We start from the raw sequence: 15412 nt of genomic DNA on the forward strand, positions 1-15412 counted from the left end.
GAGTCACCGCCCCTGGAGGTGTTTAAGGAAAGGCTGTTCATGGCACTCAGTGCTATGGTCTGGTTGGCAGGGTGGTGTTAGGTCAAAGGTTGGACTCGATGATCTCAGAGGTCTTTTCCAACCAAACTGATTATGTGATTCCATGAGCTGCCTTGTACTTTGCATTAAGCTGTAAACCTGGGGACATACAGCTCAGCACACAGGCCTGAATCCTTAGTCTCAAAAACCAAAGCAAACATGGTAACACCAAGGGATAGGACAATCCTACTTGAGCAGTGTAGTTCAAGATTATCTAGTTGCTATAAGATATGTGTTTGATTAGGTCAAGTTATGGCAAAAGGGACCAGGAGGAGGGAAGGACAAGGAGGAGGAAAATAAAACATTGACTAGTCAGAATACACTTTTGGAAAAGAAAACCCAGACTTCACCTGGGGGGAGACGGCACAGCTGGAGTATTAAATTGCCTGTTACATGTCCTGCAAAGTTAAATGACAGTTTTTGCTAAGGCTCTGCAACAATCTGTAGCAGGATGCTCTGCCTGGAATGGGGAAAACAACAATGCCCTATTTGCAAAGCTATCAGTGGTAAATGAAGAAGGGGTCATCATGCTGCTTTTGGTGTTGACTAACGCTGAATCCAGTCTGACTTCTTAACCCTAAAGTTAAATATCCTGACGGAGAGATGAAGATGTGATAAACCTGGTGAAGTATTCAGATAAAGGAATAAACAAGTGATACTACTGATAACATACCTAAAGCTGCTGAGCTGACACAGCTGGCCTGGAGACATGACTGACAGTCATTCACTTTATACTATAAAAGCCCAGTCCCAAATTTAATGGGCAGGGTCTTCTGACATACCCCTTCTTGGAGTGTATGTGTGGAGATTCCTGCCTTCGGGGGAGACACCCTTCAAGGTTACTCCTCGAGGCTTGGTCATTGGTATGGGTTAACATCAATCTCTACTTAATAATTGGTTTTGCTAGCTTTAATACAATTGCTTTAATATAATTGCTTCAATACCGCTTCATAGTGCACTACAATAGTTGTTATAGCTCCTATAGTGTGTAGTAAATAATTCTGATTAAGATATTTTTGTCTGATTATTGTCATAATAAATCATATATATTTATATAAATAGATCTGGTTTGCCATCCCATGGGACACAGTTGTATAAAAAGGTTCAATTACACCTATATAATCCTTTACAATTAAACCATTGACAAAGCCTGGGGCTAAGGCTGGATCCAGCCAGGCTGCTCTCGGAGGAGTTTATAGAGCAAGGGTGCCCTTTCTGCACCTCATGACTCAACGGGAGGCCTTCTTAATAAACTTTTGTCTGAAGCTCCCATTCTGCCTGTGACAGGCTCACCAAATACTAAGATGGTAGATTTTTCTTACACATGTGATTGTCAGATTCATCTTGGGCTCTGTAAGTCTTCATGAGTTAAACATTCCCCTGTGATGTGATGATCCCCTTCCATAATCCATTAGCACTCCTTCCCAACTATTCCTCTGATGCTGCTAGACAATGTATTCCTCTGAAAGTGTTTGATTAACACACTGCTTGACAGCTGTCTTCCAGTGGAAAGCAGCAAGTCTTGAACCTGCATCAAGACTGCTGTGCACCAGCTGTGACTAGCTCAGCTGTAACCTGAATTCTGGAAGTTCCTGATGTCATCCCAAGACAGGAATGTTATGTTCAGGATATAACATCTCCAAGGGGACATTTAGATGTACAACCAAGTAGAAGAAAGGATCCAGAACTTAGACCAAAGGAGAGCACACTGGTAGAAACACAGGTCTGTTTTTGTCTGTGAAAAGCTTTTTCAAGTGAACAGTATTATTACTTCACCTCTCTCTGTGGACCTTTACACATTATGCACCTACCAATAAGAGTGGAAATGGTTTGGTATACCACTTACATTCTTCATGTTCTAGTGAAAAGAGGACACACTCAGAAATTGCACCAAAGATTACCATTCTGTTACCCGGGCAAGCGTTCTCCTTCTCTGCAACACCAATATAATAAAATATATATATATTTCACAAAATGAAATGAGCAAAAAAAACATGGAAGAGATACACAGTAGAAGAATTTGCAGTCCTAGGTAACCAGAGTATTTTCCTTCTACTCCTCTTCATTGAGAATGCCTGTTTCATGAGCATTTTGAGGAACATTCTTTTGCACATCCTAAAAAGCACATATTCACAAAAGAAACTTTCAAAAGCACATACAGCAAGTGAATATTAAAAGAGAAAGAAGAATGTGCAAGACATAATGTCTCCTTCACAAAAGAAATCTTACACTAAAATTTTAAGCAAGTTGCCTGGCCCTCAGATCAGCCCCCCTCCCCCCCGTTTAAGTCCTACCAGTCAAATGTCAGAATGCACTAACTTCCTAAGGACAGCATCACCTTTTTAATGGGATCTTTCTTCCTGTGGAAGAAGGTAAGAGGTATGATTTGTACCTACTAAATTAGTATTAGGGTAGTCACAGTCTTTTATCAGTTCCTCAATACAAGAGTCTTTCAAGTAACTTTACAGTACCCACACTGCTTACAGCAATAAAAACATGAAGCAAAGTCATTAAATGAGATGGCCTCTCTTTTCTCAAAAAAAAAAAAAAAAATCTAAAGATGACTAGGAGAAAGACATTCATCTCAGTGGCTGCACAAAGGAAGACTAATGAAGAAATGGATTTATATTTTCGTTCTTAAACAAAATAAACACAGAAACAAAAGAGCACATACAAATAGCCGAAGACATACTACAGATGAGAAGGGCTTCCCCATCTTCTATGAGTCCTTTCCACGTAACAGCTAAGTCAAAAGCATAAGCCACTGGAAAATGGAGCTTGATAGACAAATACATGATAGGATGAGGCAAGACTTGCTCAGTCTCTTAGGGACGAGTGATTTTCTGTGAGATTAGTATAACCCACAGCTCAACAGTGATGTTTTGTAAACAGTAAAATGAAGTGCTTCATTCTGTGCCTTGTGGTTGCCTACAGATCCTGCTTTCCTACCCTGCCAACAGGACATTTCAATAATTTGGAGAGCAGCACTTCTGAAGAGGCAGAGGTTCCTCTCCGCTGCTGACTAAATGTTTCTGAAGTCACTGCTAATAATTTCTGGATTTGCTGCTTCCCAATTCTAAAACCCTTTATGCAAAAGCCTGAAGAGGGAGCAATCCAAAGACACTACATGAAAAGAGCACTAGCTAAGGAATTCTGGAAGATATAATCTCCTTCATCCCTATCTAATGGAAAATGAATTACATAAAAAGAGAGCTGATGACCAGTAGCTCAGCTCACAATGCACTTACGGCTGACAGGGTCCATAACCCACCCTTTATTACCTTTACTGCCCGAGGCCTGGGATGACTCTAGCTGCCGTATGAAATTCAAGGGGAAAACCCACCCTGGCACTTTTTCCTGACATATGAATTTCCTGCCTGCTGGTGGGGATGGCCAAGTTCTCAAATACCTTAGGCCATTCCCTCTGCTGCCTGAAATAAGGGAAGCTGATGTACACATTTAAACATGTCATTCACTGAGGAAAAGGGCAATGATGCAATACAAACTATTACATTACACCAAGCGGGTCACAAGCTATCATGGAAGCTTAGGGTTTGTAGGTCAACTAGCTAGCATAACAGCAGTTTGCTCTCTCCCAACCCCAATTTTGTTTCAGAGATCAAGATTCTGTATATTCATTGAAAAAACAAGGTACTTCTTCGAAATGCTGCTAGTTCTGAGCTCCAGCCTCTTCATAGAGTCTCTGCTTCCAGGTGTCCAGTCCGCTCCTCCAGCAGCACTCAACCAAACACCATTAGGTTGGTTCTGGGCAGCACACAGGCAAACAAGTCCGCAGTAACAGTGTTCAGATAATGTAATAGCTTTCATTGTAGTAAGAATCCTCCTCAGACTCCTCACTGTCACAACTACTTATCGACAAGATGGAGTAGGTGGAGGACGTGACATTGTTGTCATTGTCTGTGGCTGGTTTCACCATCACATTCTGTTTCTCTGCATTCAAAACACACAGATACAAAAGTTAGCTGTGACTGCAGTACCCACAAGTGTTAATTACCAGTTGTGTGAAACTATATTATAGCCTCTCACTGAAGACTGATATATGTCTTTCAAGCTGCAGGGCATAGGCCTTTTTCTTTTCAGTTTTCAGCATTAAAAGAACAAAGGGTTGGGAGTTTTTTGTTTGTTTTCTTAAGTGTTCTCTCTGTCTTTTCCTGTTAAGATAACAGAGATGAGGAGGAGATATTCTCCATCCCTTCACAGGCACACAACTGGCAATGGAAATGGCCAACTATTACAGTGCCTTGGCTAACTATTACAGGTAAGAAAGAAAAAGGAACAAAACATGGTAAGAAGCTCCCACACAAATAATAGTTGCTCAGGACACTTACAGGCCCATCAAAACCTTCATACATTTAAGACTGCAAGCTGTCCTTCTGGTGCCCATTCTACTAAGGCTCTTGGAAAACTTCCTTGGGAAGCTCTGACAGCTTCTCAAGTGCCACTTTCATCATTATTCTTCTTTCAGTGGGTTTACTTCTTAGGAATTAATTTCAAATAGACACATGGTTATCCTCATCTCAATCATAATGTTTCCATCATTGAATAAAAAGATGGCACAGAAACCATTTAACCTTCCTCCTGAAGTGTGTCACGGTTCAGTTAAATGATTTCCTTACAGACAGTTATTTATGAAGGTAGACTATGAGCTTATTTCCTTTTTTTTCAACCAAGGATGAAGACCATTGGTTTAGCATGCAGAGGGCTCCAATGAAGGCACCACTGCAGCCAGTCCCCATTAGCTACCTGATGAGACACTTCAGGAGCTATGGTACACTCTGCCTACATGCACATTGCACAAGAGCTATGTCAGTTCTGCAGAGGTGAAAGCAATTCATGAAGCTGAGCCAGGCACTCTCTGAGCAGTGCAGCATTTCCTGAGGGAATCGGGCTGAGATGGTTACATAGGTTCTAATTTCAGGCTTGAACTAGCACTGCTTAGTGATGCCATTCTATGTCACCATGGAGCATCTGAAACATTTCAGAAGCATCTTTCTTTCATTAGGTAAAAGGCTTGACACACTGCGAAATGAAGGATCATGCACTGACCTCTACGAAGGGAAAAGAAGACAATTACTTAAGGGAACAGAGCAATACAAATTTGTTAAACAGCAGCAGGAAAAGATGTCTACATTTTAGCACCTAGATACCAGTGTCAAGTGCTCTCGAAACAAATCTGGAAGAAGGAAGCAGAGTAGGAATAGCCCATACCAGAGTTTTTCTTAAAGCTATCTATACCATGCACTGTCTTTTAGCTACAACTAGGCAAGATGTTATGTCTTTAGGCCACAGTGACTTTAATTCCACAAAAATAAACATGGCAGAGCAACTGCCAGTTCAGCCATACACTTACATGATATACCCATGTCCCCTTCAGAGATTTCCTATATAAATCTAGCACATGGAAGAGAATTCAGAGCTTCTTATCTGGCACTGCCCTGCTGAGTTTCTGAAATTGTGTACTCAACAGTTTAATCAAAAGTGCCTGGCAAATTATTCAAGGACCATTCTATACAGTTTTGTTTTCATTTAGTGATCTCTTTGAAACAGTGTAACCTTTAGCATGATTAAATTAAGATACCCTGCTAGACTGTGGAATTCATACTTAAGTCTTTTTCCAAACTTTTTATTAATTTTATTTTACTGTGCAGTAAAGCTAGTTACTCAAGAGATCTCAGGATTACTTTTCTAGTGTTTCTACTGCATTCCCCGAGCATCTTCTTGGTATATAGGTGCCAAAGAAAGTCGTACAAAATAGATGGAATAAAAGATTGTACTCGTCATGCCACATCCACCCACCTCTCACCTTTCCGCTTTCTGATAAGGGTCAGGCGATGCTCTTTCATTTCCACATCCAGTTTTTCTACCATCCTGTCAATGCAGTTATCCAGCACAAGAGAGCGTGTCTTTGATTTGATCTCCTGCCTGCAGATGGGGCACTCCACTTTACGTTTCGTCCACTCATCGATACAGTAGGAGCAGAAGCTGTGCGCACAGTTCAGAGTGACAGCCTGTGGAATTCAACCGAATGACACTGGTCACAGCGTGCCCATACAAGCATTGTAAAGAAAAAAACATACTAAAGACAGAGAAATACTAGATGAACACTTCCTATAAGGAAAGAGAGGGGAGAGCCTAAAGCCCCTTTTCTTTAGCTTTAAAGGGGTTACACACACAAACTCTCCCATGCCAGAGGGCAGGCCAGTTTTACAAGTAAGTTAATGGAGTCACTGTAAGTCACAGCAAGGCAGAAACAGACAAAATGAATTAATTCTAAGTTTCCCTAATTTGAAAAGGATAAATTATGAAAAAGCTCAGATACTGCAGAATAGTATTTTAAATTACTGCAAAACCAGAAATTAAAATTTGAGCTAGCTCTTAAGCCATTATAGCAAGACTAAAACATCAGGTTTCCCCATAGTAGAAATTAATGTAATGCAACTGAAGTTCCAGCAAAACATGAACAAAACTAACAGTCTCCATGTCAGACATATCCTATCAAATCTAGAATCAAATGAAAACAGGCCAGTTTCTCAAAGAAAGTGTTTATCTGAACAATTTAAACGGTTCAGGATTTGATTGATCTAACCTCTCCATTTATCTAAACCTGAAACAGTCCAAATCCAGCCAACTTAAAGCAAGGTCTACTACAAAATGATTCCTCCCCAAAAAGGCCATCAGCAGCGATTCAGAGCACCAGTTCAAAAACCTGCACAAGTGCTCCAAGCTTATATGCATTTTAGGATTAAGCATGTCTATGCAGGTGGAGACATTAAAGTTGAATTTTCTGTCCAGAAGAGTCAGGGCAAACAGAATGGATTTCTGGATCAACCCTTTCCCATAACAACGCACTGCAGGTCTGTTGGGACTGTTAAACTAGTGTAAAGAAACAGGCTTAACTATTGCTTTAACAGAACTAGGAAAAGCTACTCAAGCCTCTACTGGCAAACCCATATGGGTTTAAACATACCTCAATAAAGTGCTCAGAACAGATTGTGCATTGCAACTCATTCTCCAACACATCATTCATCTGATTCAGCACCTCTTCTTTTTGGGCTCTCACCTTTTCCTTCTCCTCCTAGTGGAATAGTACATATGGTCATGTGTCAACAAAGAACAAGATTTTACTCAATATAATATTGGCAGGAAGCACGTGTGCAGGAGAAGGTAGTACAAATAGAAAATCATACTGCAAGTCTCCACATGTCAAGTCTGTGTCTATTATAATAACCTCCCTCCTCTTTGCAGTCACAGCAGTATTGAGAATATTCCCATGCACTGCAGAGAACTTAGACAGAAGAACAGGAGCCACTACCAAAATTCCCTTCAGCCCTAAGAAACTACCACCTGGATCACTTTTTCAGAATCTTTTCCAACTCATTCCTGGCATGAGTTTAGCTTAAGTCAACAGTTCTTTTGACGTCTGATATAAAAAGCATAACACCCAACAGACAAAACACCTCAAATGTTAAAAAAATGAAGCATAAAAGTTTAAAACATTTACTTGCATTTAACAGCCCAATAATCTTTTTTTGGTTGTTTGGTGTTAAATTAGGCTGATTAGGCTAGGTACCTGCTTTATCTTCTAAAAATAACAGAGAAATTCTTCCAGTTGAAGCTATAGTTGAAACATCAGCAGAGTTCCAAAGATAACATTAAAAAAAAAAAAAAAAAGCAGACTGCCAGAGGTAGATATTATGATAATTTCCAAGAGTAAGACACAGAAAGAATCTCCTTAATTATTTCCCACTCAACATTTTGTGTCATGAGCAGGAAGAAATATGGTTTATCTCATTCATTATTCAAATTCCATGTTGCTTTAGTCTTACATTCCTTTATAAAATTGCTGTCACACTACAGTTTTACTTATATGAACTTTAACTGAAAATGAAGCACCTCACTTTTCAAACATTTCTGGTTTTTTTCTGTTGGTGTTGGTCTGGTTTTTTGTTTTTAAAGAAAGAGTAGAATAGGCCAATTTCTCCTGCACAATGCACAGTTCAGGTGCTCTTGGCTTTCTTTATGACTGAGAAAGATCTAGTAACAACTGTTAAACACTAGTTTATGAACAGGGCAAGGTGCATCCTCTCCCAGTCCTGGGAACCAGAGTCAGCTGCCACCTCAAAACACAGAAATTTTTGCACTATGGGAGACCAGGCAGAACTAAGACAAATGTAAAATAAACTATTTTCTCTGCTGCAGCATATCATTTTTCACTTATGAATAAAACTGAGAATTCAGTTATTCCTTACCTTTGTTTCTTCCAGTTCTTTATTCTTGGCTCGAATTATCTCCTCAAAGTCTTTTTTGCTACGGCTCAGCTCTTCCATCAAAGCATGATGCTGTAACAATACCATCCCAGAAGTTCTGAGTGGCCTTATAAACTATCCTATTAAATATACATGGTCATAGTCATAAGTTTCAGCATACTCATTTCTCCTAATCTCCTCCTAAAAGAGCAATATTGCCATTGCCAAACTCATATGTATATATGACTTGAGCAGTTTATCCTTAGCTTAAAACTGGAATGTACTGCCAGTTATTTATGACCTTCTCGGTGTCACTGCACTTTGCATTCCCTCTCCCAGGTACTCTTTCATTTCAGTTAGGTTTTACAGTCTGTTAGACACCAGATCAGCAATTATTGGGTCCAAACCATCTTGTGGAGAGTGTGTGTGTGTGTGGAGGGGGAAGGGATGGGTCAAACTTCACAGAGGTGAGGTGGATCTGTATCCCTCATGGCAGGCCCCTGGACCCCACATGGGAAAGCCCCTGAGTAGCTGTCAGCCACAAACAGCCTGGGAAAACTATAACACACCACACCTCTTGGAGCCCCTAAACCAGGCTCAGACTGGCAGGGACAGTGAGAACACTGCCCCTCACTCGAGGCTGGAACCCCAGAGTGGCTGGTGAGTCAGAGACGCTGCCTGGAGGGGTTGGCCATAGGGACCACAGTAGATAAACCATGTGTTTGCCTCATGTCATGGCCCTGCCACTTGGACGTGTGAGAGCTGGTCTTCCACAAGGTTCCAGTGGTAGCTATATAATGTCTCTCCTTCTTCCTCCTTTTCTCCTTTTTGCTCTCTCTACTTCTCTTTCTTTGCTCCTTTCTTGATGTTTTGGGTGGCTTGGAGCTGGAGGGATTGGATCTTAAGTGTTGTGGATTAATAGTATATGTTGAGTCGGTATTGTGGTAGAACATTTTTGTGTAGCTTGTGTGGTGTGCTTTTGAACTTCGGCCAAGTTCCCTTATTTGCTCCCCTACATTAATAAAGAAATCCCTTGGGAACAAGACCGAGACTTATTCTCTTCATGCTACCTCAAAGTATTAAAGAACACTGTATCTATATATTAAACTCCCAGCTACGCCCAGGAGCTGGCAGCTCCTGGGGCTGGAGTCTTACACAGTCAGCTAAGGCAAAGTTCTCATCTTCTACTAAGAGGCCACAGCAGCAAGAAAGATTTAAACATTCGAGTCAAAAAGTTAGACCAAACCTAGACTCATAACCACTTGCCTCTTGCAGGACCTGGGCCAGCTGCTCCTTCAGATTCTCTTCCCCATGTTGCCACTTTTCTCCCTGGGTGGGGTAAGAAGTGGGACAAAAAAAAAAAGACTTGAAGAAAGCAAGAAACAGAAAATTACTGTTCTGCACCCTTGCTTTAGAGGGTGTGCTTAAAGAAAGAACACTAGTTTTCAAAAAACCCTGAGGTGTCCCACTCTAGTGTACCACAGAAATTAGAGCTATCATTTACTCTGAAGACTTAAAATGGATATATCATTTGCAGTTACATTTTTGGAACACCTCCACAGTATTCTAGCTCTAAAGGCACCAGCATGTTCGTAGAAGCAAAGAGGTCAGCAACAGCTTAAAAGCTGCAACTCTATCTTTGAGCACATCCAAGGAGGTCACACATACCTAAAGTTCCAGCTGAACTTCACACTGTGCCTAAGGACACAACTCCAGACTTTCTGTACTTCTGATACTGGTATCTTGCCTTTAGCAGTAGACTTCAGAGGAAGTAACTGATAAATTATTAAACTCACCCCGAGATGAAGCTTTACTTTTTTTTAAACTATTTTCGAGAAGTTTCAAGTTTGAGCAGTTTCAGTTTGTTATCTAAAAAGCTATTTATCAACATACATGTACTGCTTGAAGATACGGGTTGCAAGAAAGGTTTCTTTGAAAGCAGGAAAATAAAAAATCTCCATCCCTCCAAGGATTAAGGTATGCAATAATTCATTACTTGGAAAGAGAGTGGATTTGCCATGCAAACTGGACATTATTTCAGCCATATACCAAGAGAAATTCACACTCAAAGTAAATACTTTTCAATTTGTCCTCTCTATAACCACAGGAGATCAGGCAGAGACTTTTCAGTTTTTATTAAAAAGCAAGTTTCTTTACCAACTGAAATGCTTTACTTCGCACCTTTTTCCTAATTCCCCATACAGCCAAATCTCTTCCATCTCTGCACTTTCTTTTGGTACAACTTAAGTACGTCCATGAAAATTTAACAGGGGTAATTCACACAGACACTATTTGTGTTACTCTATAGTTTCAGAGCTCTTTTGGATTCCATAAAAATGAAAACATGCAAAAATGATTACCACCATTATACCTCTAGCTTCTGCTGCTCTTTACAAAATGTCCTCTCCAGCTCTTCCACCTGCTGCTGCTGATGTTCTTGTTCCATGCACAGTTGGTCCTGCAACTCCTGCAGCTCCTGCTCCATTACCAGGATCTCCTTCTGAGCACACTTTCTACGCCTCTGCTTCACATTCAGAACTGCTGTCTGCTTCTCCTGCACTTTGACCTTTAATTTCATTACATCTACTAGAGTTTTCCTCAGCATTTTCAAGCCAGTCCATGACTCTGTAAGACCAGAGCCTTTCTGGTCCTTATGGGGGACAGACACAGCTTTCTTGGAGTGAACAGGGCTAGTATGCACTGGACCGCTATCCCCCTCACTTGGTCCAGGAGCAGGCAGCTTGATATCCATCTTCTCTGTTAATCGTTTGGCCTCTTCTACCCGTTCCCATGATTTATCCAAAGGTTCACTGTCACAGGACACTCTGTCTCTTTTGCATCTGGAGTTCGAAGGGCCTTCTGATCCAGATGTCTCTAATTCCTCCGAACTAAATTTACGTTTAGTTCTTGAACTCTTAGCTTTCCCCAGGTCACTTCTTTGGGCTAAAAAGGGCCTAATTTTCTCCCATTCCTCTTTAATTACTTCATACTCATATTCAGCAGTCTCTCTGTTTTCCAAAGGCACTCCCAACTGGATACGGTCTCCTTCAGCAATAGGATAGACTTTTGATGGATCCAGGCGCTGTTTGTTAAGCCAGACTCCATTTAGACTCTGCCAACACAGAATCAGCAAAATTTAATATGTAGTTACAAACTCCTCTCCAGGTTATTTCTGGCAACTGTAAACATATCCAACCTCTTCAGTGCTGCAATAAGAATAAGGCACCTCTTTAAATAAACCTTGCAATATCCAAGTTATTGGCTGGGTGTTCTGTTTATTATTTGCTACATTGTATAATTTATTGTGCATTATTCTTGCAATACAGATTTTGTGTACAAGCACTAAGAACAACATTTTAACATGCACGCTAGTGAAGAAGAAAAAGAATGAAGTCTGAGGAGAAAAAACAGCACAAAAGCTTGTTGAACATTTTTCTTCTACCAGTGCTGTTTTAAAGCAAATTACTGATTTTACAGTTTTCAGTCCGAATGAGAATGTGGCAAGATCACAATTCAAAAAATAGATCACTGAAGTCAAAGAGAGCCCTGAGTGATGACTCTCAACATTTTCTTCTAATTAGCTGAGAAGGACTTTCAGGAGAAACTTGTTTGAACATGAAGCATGTCTTTTCTAACAACAGATTCTTATTGCAGTTGATTATAATTAAAGCACCTGTGTCACTACAATAAGGAGTTCCAGCTTATTCTTTCATTTGCACTACAAGACCACTATCCTTTTGAAAGGATACAATCCTATGCCAAAATTAATAGGATTTTTTTTATAGAAAGCAACACAAAACAGGTTCACAGACTGCAAAGTGCCCTTGGCAAGGCCACAATGGTCTGAAAAATGCTAAACCAAAAGGTGAATCTACATCCAGAAAGTAATACAATTTGCATCCAAATTGCAGCAGACTGAATCTTCCTGAAGGGAGTGCACAACAGGCAAGACACATTCCCATGAACCTTCTATAACACTTACATTACACTATATATCATGGCCCATACATTCCTTGATCCCAACAAGGCATTCTTTTCAATCAATCTCAAGAGTACAAGGTCTTCAATAAGTCTCCGTACCTTGTTATCCTTGACAGTCCACTGCCCTTCTGCATTCTGCTGGAAAATACAGTGCTTACGAGAGATCATCAAGGGACAGGTTTTTGACACCAGCTGGTACGTGATATCTAATCCCCGGCCTATAGTTACCTAAAAATAAAGTAGTTTAGTAACTGCAATCATTAACATGGTAAATTCAGTTTATGTCATTTAAATTTAAGTACAGCAAAACTCTAGCATCTTATAGGTATTTCGAAAGAGCCTGGCATAATATGATGGGGGGTTTTTTTGCATTTAAATTCAAGAGTACATAGAAAATGGAAACCCACAAATTTTGAAGTATTATCTTTCTCTCCCACTGAGAAAAATTTGATTTCTCTGAGGCACATTACAGCCTCATGGACCTCATGGTTTCATGGACATCTTCCTTCAGCAGCAAAGCTGCTCAAAGACACTCTCAATCCATCCGTGTTCCACTTTAGTCATTACCTAACTAAACACCATTTCTCCAAACCAGCACTATTGTTTGTGGGTCTGAATATTATTTTTTACCCTCTTCTTTTGGTGGCTGCATCTGTTCAACTGTCTGTGAACAAGAAAGCTGCAGGAAAAACAGCCCAGAAAACTGCCACGGAAAAATGCACACACAACATTGCCCTAAATGCACGATACTTTTGTAAATTACACCATCAATCTTATGGCTCAGAATCTAAGCTACATGCAGCTCATAACCAGTAGTGAAAGTGATCTAAATTATCTAATTACACTCTAATAGTATCTTCTGGAAGAAGGGACACAATTTAATTGTACCATTTCACAGTATCTTATTAAATCCCATCTAATTGCAGATTGCCATTTAAAGCACGTCTCTGCTCTACCTCCCTCCACTGCCTCTTCTGCACACTTTTCTTATTCATCTGTGCATTGCACATTACCTGAGCAGGTCTCACCTTGAGTTTAAAGCCAGAACTCACGCTCCAATGTCATAACTAAATGCAAGGAAGCAAACCAAGATGACAAAAGCAAACTTAACCACATTGTTCCCGTCTTCTTAAATATTTCATATACATTAAGGTTCTGTCAATATGGATTGCATCTTTAAGAGATATAGAAACTCAGGTGGATAAAGAGTCCCCACTTCATGTGGACTCAAACATAAAAATCAGCTTTGCACTTGTCCCTGCAGCAGCAAGAGAAGCACCTAAGCCACCTGAATGATTCTTATGGCCCAGTCACACCCATCTGCAAGGCCTCACACACAAATATGAGCGAGACCAAGTAGGGCCAGTCACAAAACTTCCCCTTGATCAAGTTTATTTAGCAAACAGGGGTCCAAGACATGTTACCACTTGCCTGCTGGAGTTCAGTGCCGCCCACAGCAGTACCAGCACACCACAGCACATCCCCATGCCTTGGGCATGCCCTTTGGCACTGAAGCGGTCACAGAACCAAGCCTGACAGAGTTCAAGAAGCATCTGGACAATGCTCTCAGGCATATGGTGTGATTTTTGGGGTTGTCCTGTGCAGGGTCAGGAGCTGGACTCAATGATTCTCATGGGTCCCTTGCAACTCACAATATTCTAATATTGTGACTTAAATCCCAGTAAAACTGGTTTGTGCTCTGTGGCCTGGCACACCTGTAGCACCAGGATGCTGTCAGCCCTCTTGCTGCCTGTGAGAAGTGCCATGCAGACAACTGGAGCAATAACATCCCGAATGGCATTCTCTGCACAATTAGTGGAGCTCTGGCTGCAAGTTCTGTAGATATATGAGCTCCGGTCCTTCACTAAGCATACTTGCACACCTCAGGGCTTCAAATCCACGATGGGAGAGTAAGAAAACTATACATTTGCTTAAAGACTTGACTAGTACTGAAAAGTGAGTTTGAAGGGGCACCTTCTGCAGTGCGTAAACACAAAGGAGTTGGCCACAGCATCATCCACACCACCTAACTACTCACCTGGTTTTGACCACCAGAACAGCAACTCCTCCTACACTGCCTCAACCTCACCACACATCTTTTGCCTGCTGAGTTTAAGGGAAAGAATACAAGGGCCCATTTGGCCTTCTCAATTAAAATCACCATTGCTGAAAAAAGGTTATTCCTGCACCGCACCAAAACATATTTAAAACGTGACCTCGTTTACACCTGAACACCTTAAACCACACAAGTGCAGTGCCTTATTTAACCTCGCCAAAGCATCGCCTTGTTAATTAGGCTATGGGCTCCCTCCTCCATCCGCACTCAGGTTACTGTCACACAAACAACTCCTATCTAAATACGACATAAGACTTCTAAAGATAATAACAACCTAAGACTCGACTGCAGCGCCCGGACCCGCCCTGCGCTCCCTCCGCGTCACCGGGGCTGCAACGCGCCCGCCCGGGCCGCCCCGCGGGGAGGCCGGGGCAGCGCTGGGGCGCACGGGGGGCCCCTCCGAACGGCCACGAGCGGCGGCTGCTCCTTAAACGGGACTTTCTCCTCCTGGGAAGCGCCATAAGGAACAACGAAGCTCCCGAAACAAAGCGCTCCGAGGGCCGCTCGCCCGCTGCCCAGGGCGGAGCCGGCCGCGGCAGAGCTCAGCCTAAGCGGGGCCGGCACTGGGGGCCGGCTCCGAGGGCCGTGCCTCGGCCACCCGCCCGCCCCCTCCGAGAGGCCCGCGGGGAGCCCAGCCCAGCCCGGCGCTGCTCACCTGCGTGCCGGCCTCCAGCAAGAGCCAGTCGCAGCTGGCCCCGACTCTGCGGAGGCACCAGGCCAGGCGCGGCACCCCGCGCACGGCCATGGCTCCCCCCAGAGGAATCGCTGCTGCGGTGGCGGCGGCAGTGACGGGGCACCGACAAACCTCGCGCGGGGCGGAACCGGAGGCACCGCCCCGCTGCCCGGCCCCGCGCCTGCGCCGCGGGAGCCCTCCGGGCCGCTGGCGCTATCCCATTATCCCGCGGTGCTTCCCCGCAGTCCCGCCGGGCTTTTCCGTGTCCCGCCCCTTCGGCACCGGCACCGCCCCCGC

General features: G+C 42.5%; 1 protein-coding gene across 3 annotated transcripts; it reads right to left on the reverse strand.

Moving 5' to 3' along the window:
- Positions 1–1963: 1963 nt before the first annotated feature.
- On the reverse strand, positions 1964–15227 carry RNF8 (ring finger protein 8). Of its 3 annotated transcripts, none has more exons than XM_032682334.1 (8): positions 15098–15227; positions 12426–12554; positions 10717–11457; positions 9612–9674; positions 8349–8438; positions 7067–7174; positions 5903–6107; positions 1964–4029 (listed from the first exon to the last, which is right to left on the reverse strand). In XM_032682334.1, the coding sequence occupies exons 1-8, from the start codon at positions 15185–15187 to the stop codon at positions 3884–3886; spliced, it is 1572 nt and encodes a 523-aa protein (XP_032538225.1). In that variant the 5' UTR covers positions 15188–15227; the 3' UTR covers positions 1964–3883. The 3 variants fall into 3 exon arrangements, with proteins under 3 accessions (XP_032538225.1, XP_032538226.1, XP_032538227.1); XM_032682335.1 differs by having other exon boundaries at positions 5896–6107; XM_032682336.1 differs by lacking the exon at positions 15098–15227 and adding an exon at positions 14717–14737.
- Between the last annotated feature and the right edge of the window lie 185 nt (positions 15228–15412).

This window comes from Chiroxiphia lanceolata, chromosome 3 (genome assembly GCF_009829145.1).
Source record: "Chiroxiphia lanceolata isolate bChiLan1 chromosome 3, bChiLan1.pri, whole genome shotgun sequence".
Lineage (NCBI taxonomy): Eukaryota > Metazoa > Chordata > Aves > Passeriformes > Pipridae > Chiroxiphia > Chiroxiphia lanceolata.